General features: G+C 38.3%; 1 protein-coding gene across 1 annotated transcript in view; it reads left to right on the top strand.

Annotated features, from left to right (window-relative positions):
* Positions 1 to 16,876, top strand: part of LOC123667888 (talin-1) — a 95,602-nt gene that overhangs the window by 65,645 nt on the left and 13,081 nt on the right. Inside the window, exons 44-54 of the mRNA XM_045601722.1 lie at positions 6,189 to 6,291; positions 7,228 to 7,358; positions 7,628 to 7,760; positions 8,609 to 8,732; positions 9,311 to 9,475; positions 9,783 to 9,973; positions 10,839 to 12,578; positions 13,704 to 13,820; positions 14,878 to 15,054; positions 15,499 to 15,691; positions 15,830 to 15,960. Coding sequence (XP_045457678.1) covers positions 6,189 to 6,291; positions 7,228 to 7,358; positions 7,628 to 7,760; positions 8,609 to 8,732; positions 9,311 to 9,475; positions 9,783 to 9,973; positions 10,839 to 12,578; positions 13,704 to 13,820; positions 14,878 to 15,054; positions 15,499 to 15,691; positions 15,830 to 15,960 — 3,205 coding nt within the window. The remainder of the gene's footprint in view (positions 1 to 6,188; positions 6,292 to 7,227; positions 7,359 to 7,627; positions 7,761 to 8,608; positions 8,733 to 9,310; positions 9,476 to 9,782; positions 9,974 to 10,838; positions 12,579 to 13,703; positions 13,821 to 14,877; positions 15,055 to 15,498; positions 15,692 to 15,829; positions 15,961 to 16,876) is intronic.

The following is a 16,876-nucleotide window of genomic DNA, read 5'->3' on the forward strand; positions in this document are numbered from 1 at the left end:
GAGCGCGAGCACGGGCACGCCCCACCGGAGCACGTGCTCACACGCACGCACACGCACGTCCGCACACGCGAGTGCGTGCACGCTCTACCGCGCATTTTGTATTTAAAGTATTTCCGTATCCCCAGAAATCTTTTTCCTGACCACGTGCTCACACGCCCGCACACGCACGTCCGCACACGCGAGTGCGAGCACGCTCTACCGCGTATTTTGTATTTAAAGTTTCTCCGTATCCCCGGAAATATTTTTTCAGTACGTCAACGAATAATTACAGACAGAAATTAATGGAGAGAACTTTCATCCGATTAATTTTTAATCTTAAAGTACTAAAAACATTTTAATAATAATAATAATAAATAAATATCTACACAATACACACACGGTCGTCTGTTCCTAAAATAAGCAACTTAATGCTTGTGTTATAGGTAACAGCCGACTGGTATAGCTACATTTATTTTCTCGATAAACATACTTATAAATAATACATATATAAATATATAAATAAATATTTATATTAGACCCAGTCTCGGGGTGGGAATCGAACCCACAACCCTCGGAGCAGAAAGCAGGGTCACTACAAACTGCGCCAACGAGCTAGTCAAATTAAACTAATGTATTTAATATAATAATACTTATAAAATGATATATGTTCATAAAATCTTAAGGCAATAACATATTACGGTGCACGTCTTTATAAGCAAGACACCCTCAGACATCAAAAATATTGACTCGCACGATGTATTCAAAAAACGACTGTCTCATTATATTACTACAAAAATATCTGTCTTGAATGTGTAGAATAGAGTAATAGTGATTTTTAAATCTCGGTATCTGGTTGGTTTGGCTGGTGGTTGGTTGGTAGTTGAAATTTGCAACACCAAGATTGTGATAGCTCGTACGATGATCGACCTGGTCTTCAGCTTAGTTATACTAGCGCCGTGGCCTTAGTTTCCGATTGCTAGAAAGTTTGCGTCTTTCACTTCTATTCTTCTAGCATTTTCAGTTTTCCTTGCTCTTTGCAATTTTAGTCGCAGGTTGTCAATAATGAGTACTGGCTCTATTTTAGGTATTTTATTTGGAAGACTCAAGCTGATAGTAAAAGTTCTCTATTTTCTCATTTTTAGCTAAAATTTAGGAGCATAGACCTGAACAACGTCGAGTGGGGTCAGTGATACGCCAAGTTTAATGGTGACGATTCTATCATTATCAGGGCTATAGCCAAATACTGAGTTTTTTCATAACGCGCTTGCCATGCTTCTGATGTTGCAGACGTCTATAAGCTACGGTAATCGCTTACCGTCAGTGAGCCGTACGCTTGTTTGCCGACCTAGTGATATAAAAAAATACTTCAGCAATATGTAGTGGTAAACAAGCTCTATATAGCATAGTCATATGTATTTAGAAGTGGGTTATTTACAAGCAGGTCGTCTGTCCGTCTAAAAATAACCGAAGAACGCACGGTTAAGGACGGCAGCGCTTACGTTCGCTTGTAAACTAACAAATAAATATACGTAACAGACACAGACGGCCGTCTGTTCCAACGGTAGGTAACTTACCTGTCATAGGTAACAGATCAGACTCTTATGGAAAATATAAACCTAAAGCAAAAAGCATGGTCACTCGCAACTGTATCAATAATTTTTTTTATTAAACTGATATATATATATATTATTGATATATATATATATTAAATTTGATTTAAGGAGTCCTTGATTCAGTAACGTTGTAATTATTACATTGAAACTACCGTCCATATTTAGGCTAGTATCGGAACTTAGGCTTCAATTCGAATTTAAAAAAAAAATGTCTTATTACAAGTAATGTTCCGTCCGTCCGGGGCATACGGAAACCAACACAAAAGCAAAAACGCACAACGCACTAGCCTCGCCTATACAATGATTGTCATGAGAGAGAATCGAATCCACGACAGCCACCGTAATAAATCTCAGTAACTTTTCAATTAAGCCTCCGTAATAAAGATCATCAAAATAATAACAGACGCGGCGAACGATTCCTGGAACACAAATAAATCTATATTAGCAAGTGATATAGCGATTAGGTCACCGCGTGCACTAGGCTGGCTCGGTGCCAGACTTCAGACTCGTAAGTTAACTAGTGGCGTAACCCGGCACGCCTTGATCGATTTAATCATATTTTGTACTTAGAATGAAACTTAATAAGTCCAATTATGTAGTTATAATATCTATTGTTAAGTGTGTGCTAAACGCTTTTTATTTAATTTTTTAAGTTTCGCGATATTTTGTAAAAGTTTCTTTGACGTCGATACCTTCACTTCATGTTACACAAACTTAACTGGAATATAAAGGTATCAAACATATAAAAGAATATGCCATACTTATCTGTTGCATAATCAAATTCCAATTTATCTGATACCTTTTAACTGTGAATTTATTTTTAGAAAAACCTAAGGCTCCAATACATCTTTCTTTTAAAGCCTATCAATAACATATCTGCGAGATAAACTACATCAGTAACCAGTCGAACAGGCCCCTAAATCTTCATTATAATTTGTATCGTACTAGCGCCAGCCCATAACCTCACTCAACAGTAATTACTTTACGTACAGAAATAGCTCGTGAAGCTCTTGTGTTTTGATATGATTAATATGTCGGTTTTATATAGATTAGTTTTTTTATAAATAAACGTCGAAACTTCTCTAATATATACATCTATATATATACAAATAAATAAAATTGGAATGTCTGTTTGTAAATATTAAAGTAACCGCTTTTTACTAAATGCATATGGATGTATACACGGTACATGTACCAAAATTACATTTTTTACAATTTTTGTCTGTTTGTCTGTCTGTCTGTTTATTCCGACTAATCTCTGAAACGGCTGGACCGATTTTGACGGGACTTCCACTGACAGATAACTGATGTAACAAGGGGTAACTTAGGCTACTTTTATTTTAGAAATTAATTTATTTTATAACTCTGCGAACTTAATAACTTTTTTGTTAAATTCCACGCGGACGTAGTCGCGGGCACAGCTAGTTTCGATATAAGATCTATACTAACAAATTGTTGACCTAGCCAATACATACATAAATAATTCTCTCTTTAAAAGCGTTCTTCGTGTGTTTTCATTGAAAATAGGTCTTTAAGATCATATCAATCACGCAATATCTTATTTTTGAACGATAGACTTGTGTGGGTTTAGTGGAGCTGTATTTGACCGAGACATTACCAAGTTAATAATTATATTAACATTCTTTCTTTAAAACAACTGCGCAGTTTTTGATGATTCTGTTCAGCGGAAACTACATTTCGAATCGAAGGTAGCTCCTTTATAATTACTTTTGAAGCCAATATTACCTTACAGAAGATCACAGTTAAATAATACTGCTTTCAAGCATGTTGTGAGTAAGGTGACCAGAGCTCCTGGGGGGAATCGGGGATAGGGTCGACAACCCGCTTGCAGGACTTTTGGCGCTTACTATACTTCATTCACTTATAAGTAAAACCTTGTATGACAGAAAATCATAGGTAAAGTGAATGAAAGTGAAGGATAAATCTAAAAATACTCCCATATATCGCTAATAGGAACGAATTTGTTCTAATTAGTGTAAGTGACCTCATTACAGTCGATACGAGCGCAGTTCGCGTACCGTTCGCGTAACGAACGCACTGCTGTCAGTCTCAGGCATGAAGAAATTGTTTGTATCACTTTTATGTTATATACAATGTTTTAGGGGGGGAAAGGGGGGGAGGGTTGTGTTTGTGTGTTGTGTTATGGATGTATATTGTTGATACATTATTATGCTTATCAAAAAGTGTAGTGTTATTAGAAGCTAATCTACCAATAGTTTCGCTACTATCTAAGTTGTATTGAGATGTTTTATAGCCTATCTTGCTTTTAGATGCGTGTACTTGTGTCATTAAAATTGGTTCAGTAGGCTTGAGTTTCGCAAACAAATGAAAAATATAGATATATGAACTTTTTTAATTTGAGAAAAAGTGTTATCTTTTTAGAATATTAGATGACCTGGCGAAATACGTACCGCCATATTTTATTTTTGATTTCGCATTAAAAATATCGGACATAAATATCGCAGTCATCATTCGAAATTAAGTATAGCTTATATTTTAAATTGGACGAAGTTTCATATCTGTGCAAAATTTCATTGAAGTTCCAGTAGTTTCAGATATTAGTCGGGACAAACATAGCGCGAGATTTTTATAATATATAAGTCTAAATTAACATAAATAATTATTATGAAGTTGCCGTTGCGTTTTAAAATGAAAAAAATATTCTATTTTGAGTAAACGTTCAATACTTGTTACGTGACATACGGTTGCAATAAATAAACACCGGACACTCAACGATTTCAAAGTTCCAAAACAAACGCCCAAATCACAACAAATACATTTTTCTATAAAATTAAACTAGCGACCCGCCCCGGCTTCGCACGGTTGCAAAAACTATCAGTGTTCCTCTACTATATTATGCACGTATTATACATATAAGCCCTCCAATGGAATCACTCTATTTACTAAAGAAAACCGCATCAAAATCTGTTGCGTAGTTTTAATTCTAAGCATACAGACATCGGGAAGCGACTTTGTTTTATACTATGTAATGATTAACATTAAAATTAAATATAACACACATTTTAAAAAAAACTCAATTGATAACGTCCTAGTTTTTCGAAGTGAGTTAAAAACAAATTATGCATTAAAATTATTATAACAGGCATATAATTGTAAATACGTGTCACTATTATCATCTAGATAATAATAATGCCTTCCAAAATCATTACAGAGGTATGAGATACGTAGATAGATACGTAGTATATGTATGTATATGTGTATGTTTATGAATGTATGTGTATTTATATATCACCGGTTTTTTTGTTCGACTATACTGCGAAAACTACTGAACCGATCGCAATAATACATATACCATAAGATGCAGCGTGTTTCAAAGATTTTAGAATTTGGTAGCGAAAGGCACGTGGTGTGAAGTCCCTCGTCCACCATCGCAAAGGGAGGATCCACCGACCAGACGGGTGTTGTGTCTGGCGGGCAAACGCCCCAACAGTTGTTGTCGGGTTCTTGTATATGTCGCAGAGTATGAATACGAAACGTCAAGTGTTTGACTTGGGTGTATTCAGATAATGTCAGTTGTCAATTATTAGCTGTTAGAGTAGTGAGGTGATCGACGCGCCACCTAGCACATCGTTCGATAGTCACCTACCCTCATTTATTATATTACTCGAGTTATTTTGACGTGTACTTAACGAATGGTGCAACCGCCGCTAAGGCAGTCTTGGCTCTGGCTTGGCACGATACACTTGTTGTATCCTGCTAGTAGCTTAACCTAGACTCATTCAATAATTAATTCGTGCAAACGAATTAATTATTACCTATTACGATTAATTTGGCTAGGCGGGGCGTATAACTCGAGCAGTGAAGGTGAGCGTTGATACGTATCACAAAGGAGGCCTCCTTAAACCTACACCTGGGTCGCAAGTCCTAGGCACTGCTCTGAGTTACTCCCTCTGCCACACGATGGACTCGGTACCCGCACGGTGAACCGTGATTCCATCGAATGCTAAGAAGTTAGTCTTCGCCCCCTTAACTAATAACTATCCCGCCTTCCGTGCTGCGTTGTCTTTCTGTTAAGTGAATCCTGTTTCATGATAAATCGTGTTTACTTGTTCAGTCAACATTACCCACTGAAGCCCACAGTAGACTGAGTACTCTGAGACGATGAGAAAGAGAAATATACCTTCAAGCCGAAAAGTATACCTTCTCCTCCTTCTTCATCTCTGACATATATATTACTCAATCACATTAAACTCTGATAGCGTGATGTAGCCACGTACGTCAGTTTTTCTCTAATTACGTAGTTAGTATGTTGCGCGATAGATGTCGCCACAAGTATAGGATATGTTGGTGATTATCGTCTAAATTTTGACGGACAGAGGTCGCTAGTATATATCTATATGGTGTTAGTAGTGTATGTATTTTATTATGTATGTATGTATGTTTTATTACTCTTCTACTCCTGCACTACTTTGCCCCTCGTTCACACCATCTCTCACTACCATGGGTTGACTGGAAGAGATCTCTTTTAGAGATAAGTTCGCCCTTAACTTCCTATATTATAATGGTTATTGTAAAATTAATTAGGGCAATAAAGAATATATACGTTTGCTTCAGAATGTCCCTGCTCGGCACCTACGATGAGACCGACTCGTTCGTCGACTACCAGACTAGGATGGTGGGTGTGGCGAAGGATATCGCCAGGCTGGCTACAGATATGGTGAGATTTTGACAAGACTTCTAATTTCCTCTACTCCCAAAGGCGTAGCTCGTACTAAAGCTGGTATATTGTATATATTTATACGGACACCTTTCGATTATTGTTGAAGTAAAGCTTCTTTACGCAAGCTAGATTTGGGGAGTAAGCTGGTGAATGCGTGACGAGAGCGTTACGAAAAGTGTGATCGGGTGAGGCGAACGGAGTAAGAGAGAGGTGCGAGCACACATTTTCTTTTTCTTAGAGTCAGTTATGTTTCATATATCTAAGACCACAGTGCTTGCCTATTGCTAAGGCAGTTTTACTTCAGTCGTGTAGTCAGCACACAGCATTAGAAGCACACCCGTTTTTTCTTCTTCGAACGGAGCTGGCTACTTCAACATTTATTTTCTCCCTAATGACTTGTGTCAGAACGGGAAATATAGAGGGCGCTATGTATACACTTGTCCAGTCTATAAATGATTTCCATCTATATGATGAGAAATAGATAATAATTGACAGTTAGAGAGCATAGTCTGTAACAATTTTCTACTTTCTGAAGAGTTGTCTGAAAAATATTGCGTGTATATTAGTCGGAAGATCGTTTTTTGCACAATTCCGCTTATGCAGTTTCAGAGATTTGTCCTATAAAGTTGTTTATTTATTTTTACTTTGCTAATATCACTTTAATACATATACATATCACTCTAGCTATAATCACTTTTGTAAATTATATGAAATATAATATTATAAATAAATAAATGCTTTACACTTGACGGCCCCCAGTAGGATTTACTCTTCTGTCGAGGGTCCGGTACACACTATACACAAGCACAACGCCCAGACCACGACAACCATCTATATGGCCAACATAAATGTTCGTCATGCGTAGCGCAACATACATTGCTGTGACCACTACGCGGACCTTAAAAAATACATTTTTGTAATATATCATTACAGACAGCAAAATCAGCAACCGAACCGTCAAAACTCGTCGAAGTAGGTAACGAGATGTGCGGCAAGTACGAGAAGCTGGCCGCTGACAGCGTTGGAGCCTCGGCCACCACGCCAAACGCGGATATCGCTAACAGGTTACTAATTAATATGCATCACCATCTATACTAATACTATAAAGCTAAAGAGTTTGTTTGTTTGCACGCACTAATGTCAAGAACTACTTATTTAAATTGCATTTTTTTTTTTTGTTGTGTCGGATAATCTATTTACTGAAGAAAGATTTAGGCTATATTGACTTAAAATATTTTTATGTGTGTTTTTCCTTAAATTAAATTGTTTGAAACCGCGGGGTGGGGGTAAATATAAATCAAAAATCCAGAAAACTAACCATTATTTATCACAGGATTCGCGTATCAGCGGTAGAGCTGGGCGAGGCGGTGTCCGAGCTGGTGAAGGCGGGCGGTCGCTGTCGGCTGTCCGCCGCCCAGCCCAACAGGCGCGCGGTGGCGGACGCCGCGAGACTCGTCAACGAGAAGGTAAAGCGTTGGAGCTTTGAATGGGAATTGTAGATTTACTTTGGAGGGAAATTCGGTTGGATAAAATTTAACTTAAAAACGTGTGGTAACCCGTACAATCCCTAACTGAAGTAGAGCACAGCTGGAAATATCCTACTCAGTTTTGGAGCAGTCCGACCGGGGAGTATCTCCACCTTACAGAAGATCACAGCTAAATAAACTTTCAAGCAGTATTGTGTTCCTGTTGGTGAGTAAGGTGACCAGAGCTTCTGGGGGGAATTGGGAATACGGTCGGCAACGCGCTTGCGATGCTTCTGGTGTTGCAGACGTCTATAAGCTACGGTAATCGCTTACCATCAGTGAGCCACACGCTTGTTTGCCGATCTAGTTGTATAAAAAAAAATCGTATATAATTTTTTGATTACTTCAACCTTTAATCTTCCACTACTACTTGGACTACTATATGGACCTTACTATATGGACGTTCTATAATTACTTAAAAATTCTGTATTGTTTTTTTTTTTTTTTTTGTTATTATTAAATATGTCTGTAATGTTGCACTGCTAGGCATAGACAACTTTTTTCAAGCAGCGAGAGCGTTGGATCTTTATGCACTTAATATATGCAATTAAAGTGTCAATGAAATCGTTAACTTGTGGCCACTTTTTATTTATTTATTACTAACCTAGGAGTAACGTGCATAAAAAAAATAGCGCAGTTAATAATCGGTAGGAAAAGGTCTTCAGCAGTTTGATATTTTCTCGCTGTCACAATAAAATAATGCCTAAAATGTACTTTTTATTACCAAACAAGCACATACTCTTTTGGTCCTTCAAGCCGGATATCTCCTAATGTAACATAATTTCCAGGTGGTAGCAGTACTAAGTGCGCTACAAGCTGGCTCCCGAGGAACACAGGCGTGCATTGACGCTGCGGCTACCATCGCCACTATTCTCGGAGACCTGGACACCACTATTTTGTTCGCGAGTGCTGGTAATATACAGACGCGTTACTTTTATATGGATCATGTCATATTACTGTAGTCGTGTTTGCAATTTAGTTGCAGACTGTTGTCAAATTGTTGGTTATGTTATGTGTGTCTTTGTGATGTCAAATACAATATTTAAAAGGTACAGATATATATTTATTGTATAATACTAAAATGAGGAAAACATTGACAATTACCTCATGAATTAAATAATTAATAACGCCTCACATCCAACGCGCCCACAAGGATTTATTCCTGTGTCTGGAAATAATATACAAGCACAAACCACAGCAACATCTCTATGGCCGATACAAATGTACATACATATCACGCCCGCAACCACCAGCGCAACAGCCACAATCCAGTGCTGTCTGTGACCGTTGCGCTAACGCGTCGTCAAATTTAATTAATTAATCTGTCCGTAGCCAGATGAGTCTGTTAGTATCCTATAGCAATAGGTCAGCAGACCAAAAACCCTTTACTCATATAAAGATGAAGGCTTAAAGCTTAGTGCACTATCCACCAATACATATCGGATTATATAACTCGCAATATAAACAAACATTGCAACTCCATTCACCAGGCACGCTCCAGTCCGACAAGGTGGGCGATACGTTCTCCAACCACCGCGAGAATATCCTGAAGACTGCCAAGACCCTGGTTGAGGACACCAAGACCCTGGTCAGTGGAGCTGCCGGTAGCCAGGATCAGCTAGCTGCAGCCGCTCAGAGTGCCGTCTCTACCATCGGTGAGTTCTGGGAGGGTGGTGACAATCTTATAGAGACCACGACCCACATCTGGCCTATACGATATTTGGTACGAGTAGGAATTGAATGCGGTTGCTATCATAAATCCAATAGTTGTTTATTTCTCCTATTTTATTATTTTCTCTATGATTCCATTCTTAAATAAATAATGTAATTATTGAGAGATGATTTGTGAATGCTATTGAAAATTTAATAACGTGGACCCCAAATATCAGACACCAGGTCGTCATAATCAAAATACTTTGCTATGTACCATACTATTATGCTAATGTAACAATTGATTACCAGTGCAACTATGCGAGGTGGTGAAGCAGGGTGCCACGTCTCTCAGCGAGGGCGGGGCGGAGCCCCAGGTGCTGGTACTTCACGCCGCCAGGGACGCGGCCGCAGCCCTGCGGGACCTGGCCGCTGCGACCGCAGCCGCCTCTGGCAAACACGTGGCCCATCCTGACATGCAGCGCCTGAAACACGCCGCTAAGGTAAGACCCCCCCCCCCCCTCCTACCCCTCTCCCCCATCCCAACCGTCCCTGACCTGACCACTACTGGATCTCCTTGCTAGATTCAGCCTCTAACATCCAACTGCTGGGTATAGGTCTCTTTCTCCATATTGGAGAAGCGTACATCCCCGTATCTGGTCTACCGACCCACTGTACTGTTATCCCTTATAGCCTGTAACATTCCACTGAAAGCAAGTCAATAAGATACCGCCCCACTTTCAACCTGGTCTGAATCTTCTTAATTCAGGCTGTAACATCACACTGCTAGGCTTAGGGCTCTTTCTCCATGTTGGAGTAGGGTTGAGGCTTAAAACCACCACGCTATTGATGGATATATTCCCTAGTCTGAGTAACGATCGCTTTCAAGTGTCTATGATAACAACCGAGACAGATTGCTAAACGTGCTCTCTGGGGCACGGTGGGGAGACCCCACATAAATTATTCTTTTTCTTTTTTCAAAGTCGAGCTAAAGTTGAAAAAACCTTGGAAAATCCCATTATTGAGCAAAGGTCTTTTAAAATTATAATTATTAGTATTCGTAAAATATTTTGAAAAGGTAAGATTTTCTTTAATTTGACTCAAAGATGTGTTGTGGAGGTAAATTAATTGCAATTAAACATAGTCTTAATACTTGATAAAACTGGATTTTTATATTTGAAAAGCGCTAATCACTGTGATTTAAATTTGACATTGATTAATAATTATTTTAATTGTAAATATATTGTTTTTATCATTTAGAAAATCACTTAGTTTTCTGTGCTGAGGTTCAAATCACTCACTGTAGTGTATGTATACACGTTTTGTCTCTGTCCGTCTGTGTACATGTCAGTATTGGACTTTTTATAGCGTTTGTCGGACCCGAAGCGTTGGAGCCTCCCCATCAAAACTAACACAGTACCGCGAAGCAAGCGGCGATCGATTAACATACGAGACTACAACTCTTGTGATTCCGAGACGGATATCTTCCAATCAGACCAAGAGGATGAGCTCGTGAAGCTTCTAGATTATTCTAGCCACGATGACGACGTGTCGCCGACTATATTCCACGATAGTTGTGAAGAAATGATCGCGTATATAGAGAGCAAGATGGAAAAACCATCGCCAAGACTTATAAACGACGATGTTAATATAAGATATAATCTGACGTCGAGAAATAGTCTGTTCGATATGGACTGGCGCGTAGTGAAATACGGCGAGAGCATATTTCTGGGGGAGCTTCGTAAATTGGTCGATTTATGTGTTGATACTTTTGATAAAGCTGAAAACAGGAAGAAAAGGAAAGCAATAGTGTTTACCAAAGTTAATACAGACTTAGACAGTGAGATGAAGAGATTGTCTCAAGTGATTGACGATCTAGATTGGCAGGATGTTGTTAATGAAAACGTTAAAACAACAGTAACTACACACACAACAGTACACAACATGACCAAACACACTAAAGTCGATAAACCCAAACTTAAAAGTCCTGAATTCAAGGTCAAAAAAGTTAAACCAATTAACTTAACTGTCAATTTGGAGATAACTACCGATCCAGAAACTAAACCACCGATAAATATAATAGAACATAAGGAAAATGATGATGATAAAAAAGTAACACAAAAAAATGATAAAAACGAATTCTGGAATATGTTCAAAGATGATAAGGAATGGTGGAAAGCGTTGGCCAAACGTAATTTGCATAAAATGGAGGAAACGAGACGTGAACTGGAGCGTTTTAGTGGTCACGAGCTTGTTCTTGGCGACATAAGGTCAGAGATGGACAAATACGAGAAAGAGAAAGAAACATTACAAAACTTCATAGAAGAAGTCGACAAATCTAAAGAAGTTAACAAAGACTTAGAATATGACAAAAAGTACGAGGACATGGTCTTGAAATTGATCGAATTCGCTAAAAAAGACTTTGTTTATAAAGGCTTCGATCCTCTCATTGAGAAGTTAAAGCTTCTCTCAAATATACAAGTCGAAGGGAGAAAGAAAAAGATTGTAAACATTGACGAGATTCTGAACGTTTATACCAAGATTGATATTTCTAAATACACTTATGAAGAACTTTGCCTATTAGAGAAATATTACAAAGAAATGATAAAGAAATACAAAAGCGAGACGCGTAGGAATGAAAATATCGCCCCTATCGAAGAGACACGAGAAAAATCTGCTCCCCCAACCTTTAACAGAAGTATTAGCACAAACTCCAACCGTTTACTAACCATGAACACTCATAGAACCAGAACATTTTCAAATGATACGACTTTGAAACGAAATTCCAGAAACAATCTAGAAATTTTTGATCTAACGAGGACATATCCTAGCGAGTATTATGCTAACAACTGGTGGACTATCTACGAAGATGTTCTCAAGAATCGCGAACAGCAATTCGGCAGTATCGACAACTGGTGGCAGTTTTATGAAGCGGTCCTGAATAAGGAAGACACTAGCGAAGACCAACTGAGGAGGATCCGAGCTATTGTCGAGAGTAGACGAAAGAGACCAAGCAGCAGAATGGCAGAACAGCTAAAAATGCTAGACCAGGTCAAGAATTCGAGGTTCCAGGAGACGCAGGATGTGGCGACCAGCGAAAACGAATCGGTCAGAATACATTGATGTACATTAACCGCTGACAACGCACGGTGGATCTAACAAGCAAGCGAGCACGCGATGAATGGCATGGTGTTGCTTGCGTCATCGTCTCATTTTAACTGGTGTATGAAGAATCTTTCGGCTGTTCAAGTTCCAATTACATCATGTTTTGTGTTTAGCTAAGTTAGCTGTTGTAGTCTGGTCACATAAACAGACATATAATTACTTAGTAAGATTTCTAGATAAAGGACTTCCTAAACCTGTCTATATTTGGACATTTTTTTTTCTTCAGTTTTGTAAGTCCAATGTACACTTACAAAAATACATTAAAAAATTCTACATTTTAATATTGTATTTTGTTCAATGTTATTTTTAACTTTATATTAATTTTTTTGCGTTTTTTTATCAAAATTATTAAAATAACAACCTCAATTGGAACTTCAACAGCGCAACTCACGTTCACTCACGCCTCGTCACCGGATCATGCGACGGAAATGTGTTTAGTTGTCTGTTTGTGTGCATTCTCCTTGTTTATACGTCTATAACAGAAATATAATAATGATGTAGATACTTTTAAGTAAAATTACTCCTTTGATGTGAAACATGTAACTTGGTCCTTACCGAGCCGGATAAAAATATAACCGGATTTTTTCAAATAAATTTTATATATTTCACGTCTACTCTAGTATTTTATAGTATTAACTACCCCTTTTTAGCCCCCCCATCCCTCCTAAACACATTTCATACCCTGTCATTCTCCTTTCAGTCATTCATATCATGGATCCATCGAGTGTATAACACAATGTACCACAAGCTTTCTTATTAACCGACTCCGAACGAGGAGGTTATGTCACAGCGGAGCTTTTGAAAGTCCAATATTGACGTACATTCGACGAGCTTTTTATATATATCTATGTATCTATTGTTGAAAGCTTATGGGTTTCCCGCTATGGCATGAGCTTTATCGCACTGGGTGTAAGTTTAATTTTTTTTTTTTCGTTTTCTGTTTCCTTTTTTTTTATTATGTCTGCCTTAACTTAGTTGGCAACCCAAAGCTTTTTTTAAATATAAAACGGTTGAAAATATTTTTGGTTTTGTGTGTAATAATATAATAATTAATTTTGCGTTTTATAGGTAATGGTGACAAATGTGACGTCACTGCTGAAGACGGTCAAGGCCGTAGAAGACGAACACACGCGCGGCACGAGAGCGTTGGAGTCGACTATCGAGGCTATATCGCAAGAAATTGAGGTTTGTGACCGAGTTATATAGCAGAGATTAATTGTATTAGCTACTAATATTTACTTACAGACACGCGTACTGTTTAATTTATATTCGACTAGCTCCTGCCCGCAACTTCGTCCGCGTAAAATAATTATTTAAAAACATTCTTCATTGGTGATCCGCTCCTATTGGTATAGCGTGATGGGTGTAATGTATATAGCCTATAGCCTTCCTGGATAAATGGGCTATCTAACGCTGAAAGAGTTTTTAAAATCGGACCAGTAGTTCTTGAGATTAGCACGTTTAAACGAACAAACAAACTCTTCAGCTTTATAATATTAGTATAGATTTTACGTTTTGAATATACATAATACTTAAATTTTTGACATATAAGTTTATAACACTCTTGTTTACTATTTTGGATCTTTATATACAACTAGGTCAACAAACAAGCGTACGGCTCACCTGATGGTAAGCGATTACCGTAGCCTATAGACGTCTGCAACACCTCAAGCATCGCAAGCGCGATGCCGATCCTATCACCGATTCCGGAGCTCTGATCACTATACTCACCAACAGAAACACAACACTGCTTGAACAGTATTATTTAGCTGTATCTTATATTATCTTCTGTAAGGTTGTGGTACTTTCCCAGTCCATTTTGATTAGGTAATTTCCTGTTGTGCCCTACCTTAGTTAACCGCGTAAAAAGGGTCCATAATATCAATTTTAAATTTCCCTTATTATTATTATTAATTGTTATTATTGTAAATTATGTAAAAGAATAGAAAACTGGCCATCTAAAGCTAAATATTGATCACTAATTAACAAAAATTTCTATTTAATTATTTGATTTAAAAAAAAAAACTCGCTTGTGTGTCTTAAAGCGACGTTTTTGTAACCAATTTTTCATTCAGTAGTCATTTTGTAAGCAATACATACAAATACTCTAATATAATATAGCATCAATGAACAATAGATAATAAAAGATTAACGAAGAATAACAAGCCAGGACAAAATTATAAGGTTCGACTAATATTTAAAAAAAAAAAAATCTGGTGATTAAATATTCCTATTAAACCAGGTGCTGATGTCCCTCGCTCTCCCCAAGAACACAGCATCGGTGGAGGAACTGATGCGCTGCACCCGCCTGATGACCGCAGCCACGGCTCGGGCTGTCGCGGCGTCAGGACAGGACCAGCTGGTCGCCGCTGCCAACCTTGGAAGACGGACTGTCCTCGACATGTTGGCGGCTGCTAAGGTACCTGAATGTTACAGGTCTAACAGCTGGGTTAAGGCAATTATATTAGGTTTTAACAGTTCCGCTGTTTGGCAAAAGATTTTACTCTTACAAGTAGGAGGAGGCTAGTCAAGAGAAGTATATTAATTTGTTGCGCTGGTCCTCGCCGAGCCGGATTTAAATGTCTCTATATTAAATAAAAGTTGTTAAAAAAATGTTTCTATGACGAAGTGTGTCTTAAGGAGATAATTGAATATTCTTAAAATAGACCAATAAAGTGAAACTATTTTTATCTATCTTTACATTAATAATGATATTGCTAAAATCACTGCCATTTATAAAAAATTGCCGCAATTGTGCAAAATTACAAAAATGTTGGCATCTATAATAGTTGCTACGTAATATACAAGCTGTAGCCAATTAAAAGCTGCAACCAACTACAACTTGTTTTTTTTCTGTCTCCAGGGGGCAGCGCACAGCGCAGAGACAGAAGAACTGCGTGAACGAACCCTGGTCACGACACAGGCAGCCGCCGAAGCCTATAGAGCTTTACTTGCAGCTCTGCTATCACCATCTGCGAGGTCTCAACTACCGGAGTTGAGTCGGCGGGTAGCCCGCGCGGTAGCTGATATGTTGGCTACAGCTGATTTGTTGAAGGGTGAGCTAGAATTGCAAATCTATGTTAAACCTGTAACACCAGAAGTATCGCAAGAGAAGCCTCTCCTTCCCCCAATAATAAATCTCCCAAATTATTGATTTATTATTGTTATTATCATCCAAATGCTTTCAACCCCAGGCTCAGAGTGGGTGGACCCTGCAGACCCCACAGTGATAGCGGAGCAAGAACTACTGGGCGCCGCTGCCTCTATAGACGCCGCTGCTCGTAAGCTGGATGCACTGCGCCCACGAGTCGCTCCTAAAACGCAGGTACGGTTTCGTCTCTAATGCGTGTGGAACCTTACAAAATTGTATAACTACTCAAAATTCTTGAAATATGATTATAATATCTTGGAGTGGGGTATTGTAAACCCCGAGTGACGTCATCACACTTGTAAAACTGTCAATAAGAACTGTGCTTTAATGGACATAGGTATCGGCACGGATATTAACCGGTCGGCGACTGGAGAGGAATATCTTTGCGTATCACGCAGGGGTTGCAAACAGTTTTGTTCGGTACTAAAGTAAAGACAAAAATGTAAAACTATTCAGTGTTCACTAAATATCTCTATCTGTATGCATAAAAAGTCGAAAGTCATCCCTCAATATTCGTGCCGACGACAATGCAATATATAACATTATCGTCAACGACCGATTTATCGTTGACGACATATCTTCTTATTGAATAAGCTATTATCTTAAGTACATATAGGATTATATGTGCTGCTACAATAAACCTCTAAAGAAGCTGAACTTAGAAGACACTTTAGAAGGATTTTCAGAAGAATTTTGGACTATAAGACTTCAGAAGAGTGTCAGAAGATAATGTCGCGTGTCGGTGAGATATGTTTGATATTCTTGGTTGTTTTTTTTTATCACCCAGGAATCAAACATATTACCCATCGACCGCGACGCTCGCGACGAGTGAAAACATCGCTAGAACTGAATGCGACTACACTTATATAAAGTGATAATATATAAAGTTGCAATGTGAATGTTATCTGTTCTCTATAATACATAATGCTGGCTTTTTTATTTTTGTAAAAACTGATCTTGATGATATGTTGGTGATTTGATTCGACTTATGTAAAGACCCGATAACAGAAGGTTGGTCGTTGATTGGATTTTATCAAGAACAGTTTAACAGTCATAGTTAAATGTTTTTCCGCATTAAATATGAAATATC

The sequence above is a fragment of the Melitaea cinxia genome, chromosome 29, assembly GCF_905220565.1.
Source record: "Melitaea cinxia chromosome 29, ilMelCinx1.1, whole genome shotgun sequence".
NCBI classification, from domain to species: Eukaryota; Metazoa; Arthropoda; class Insecta; order Lepidoptera; family Nymphalidae; genus Melitaea; species Melitaea cinxia.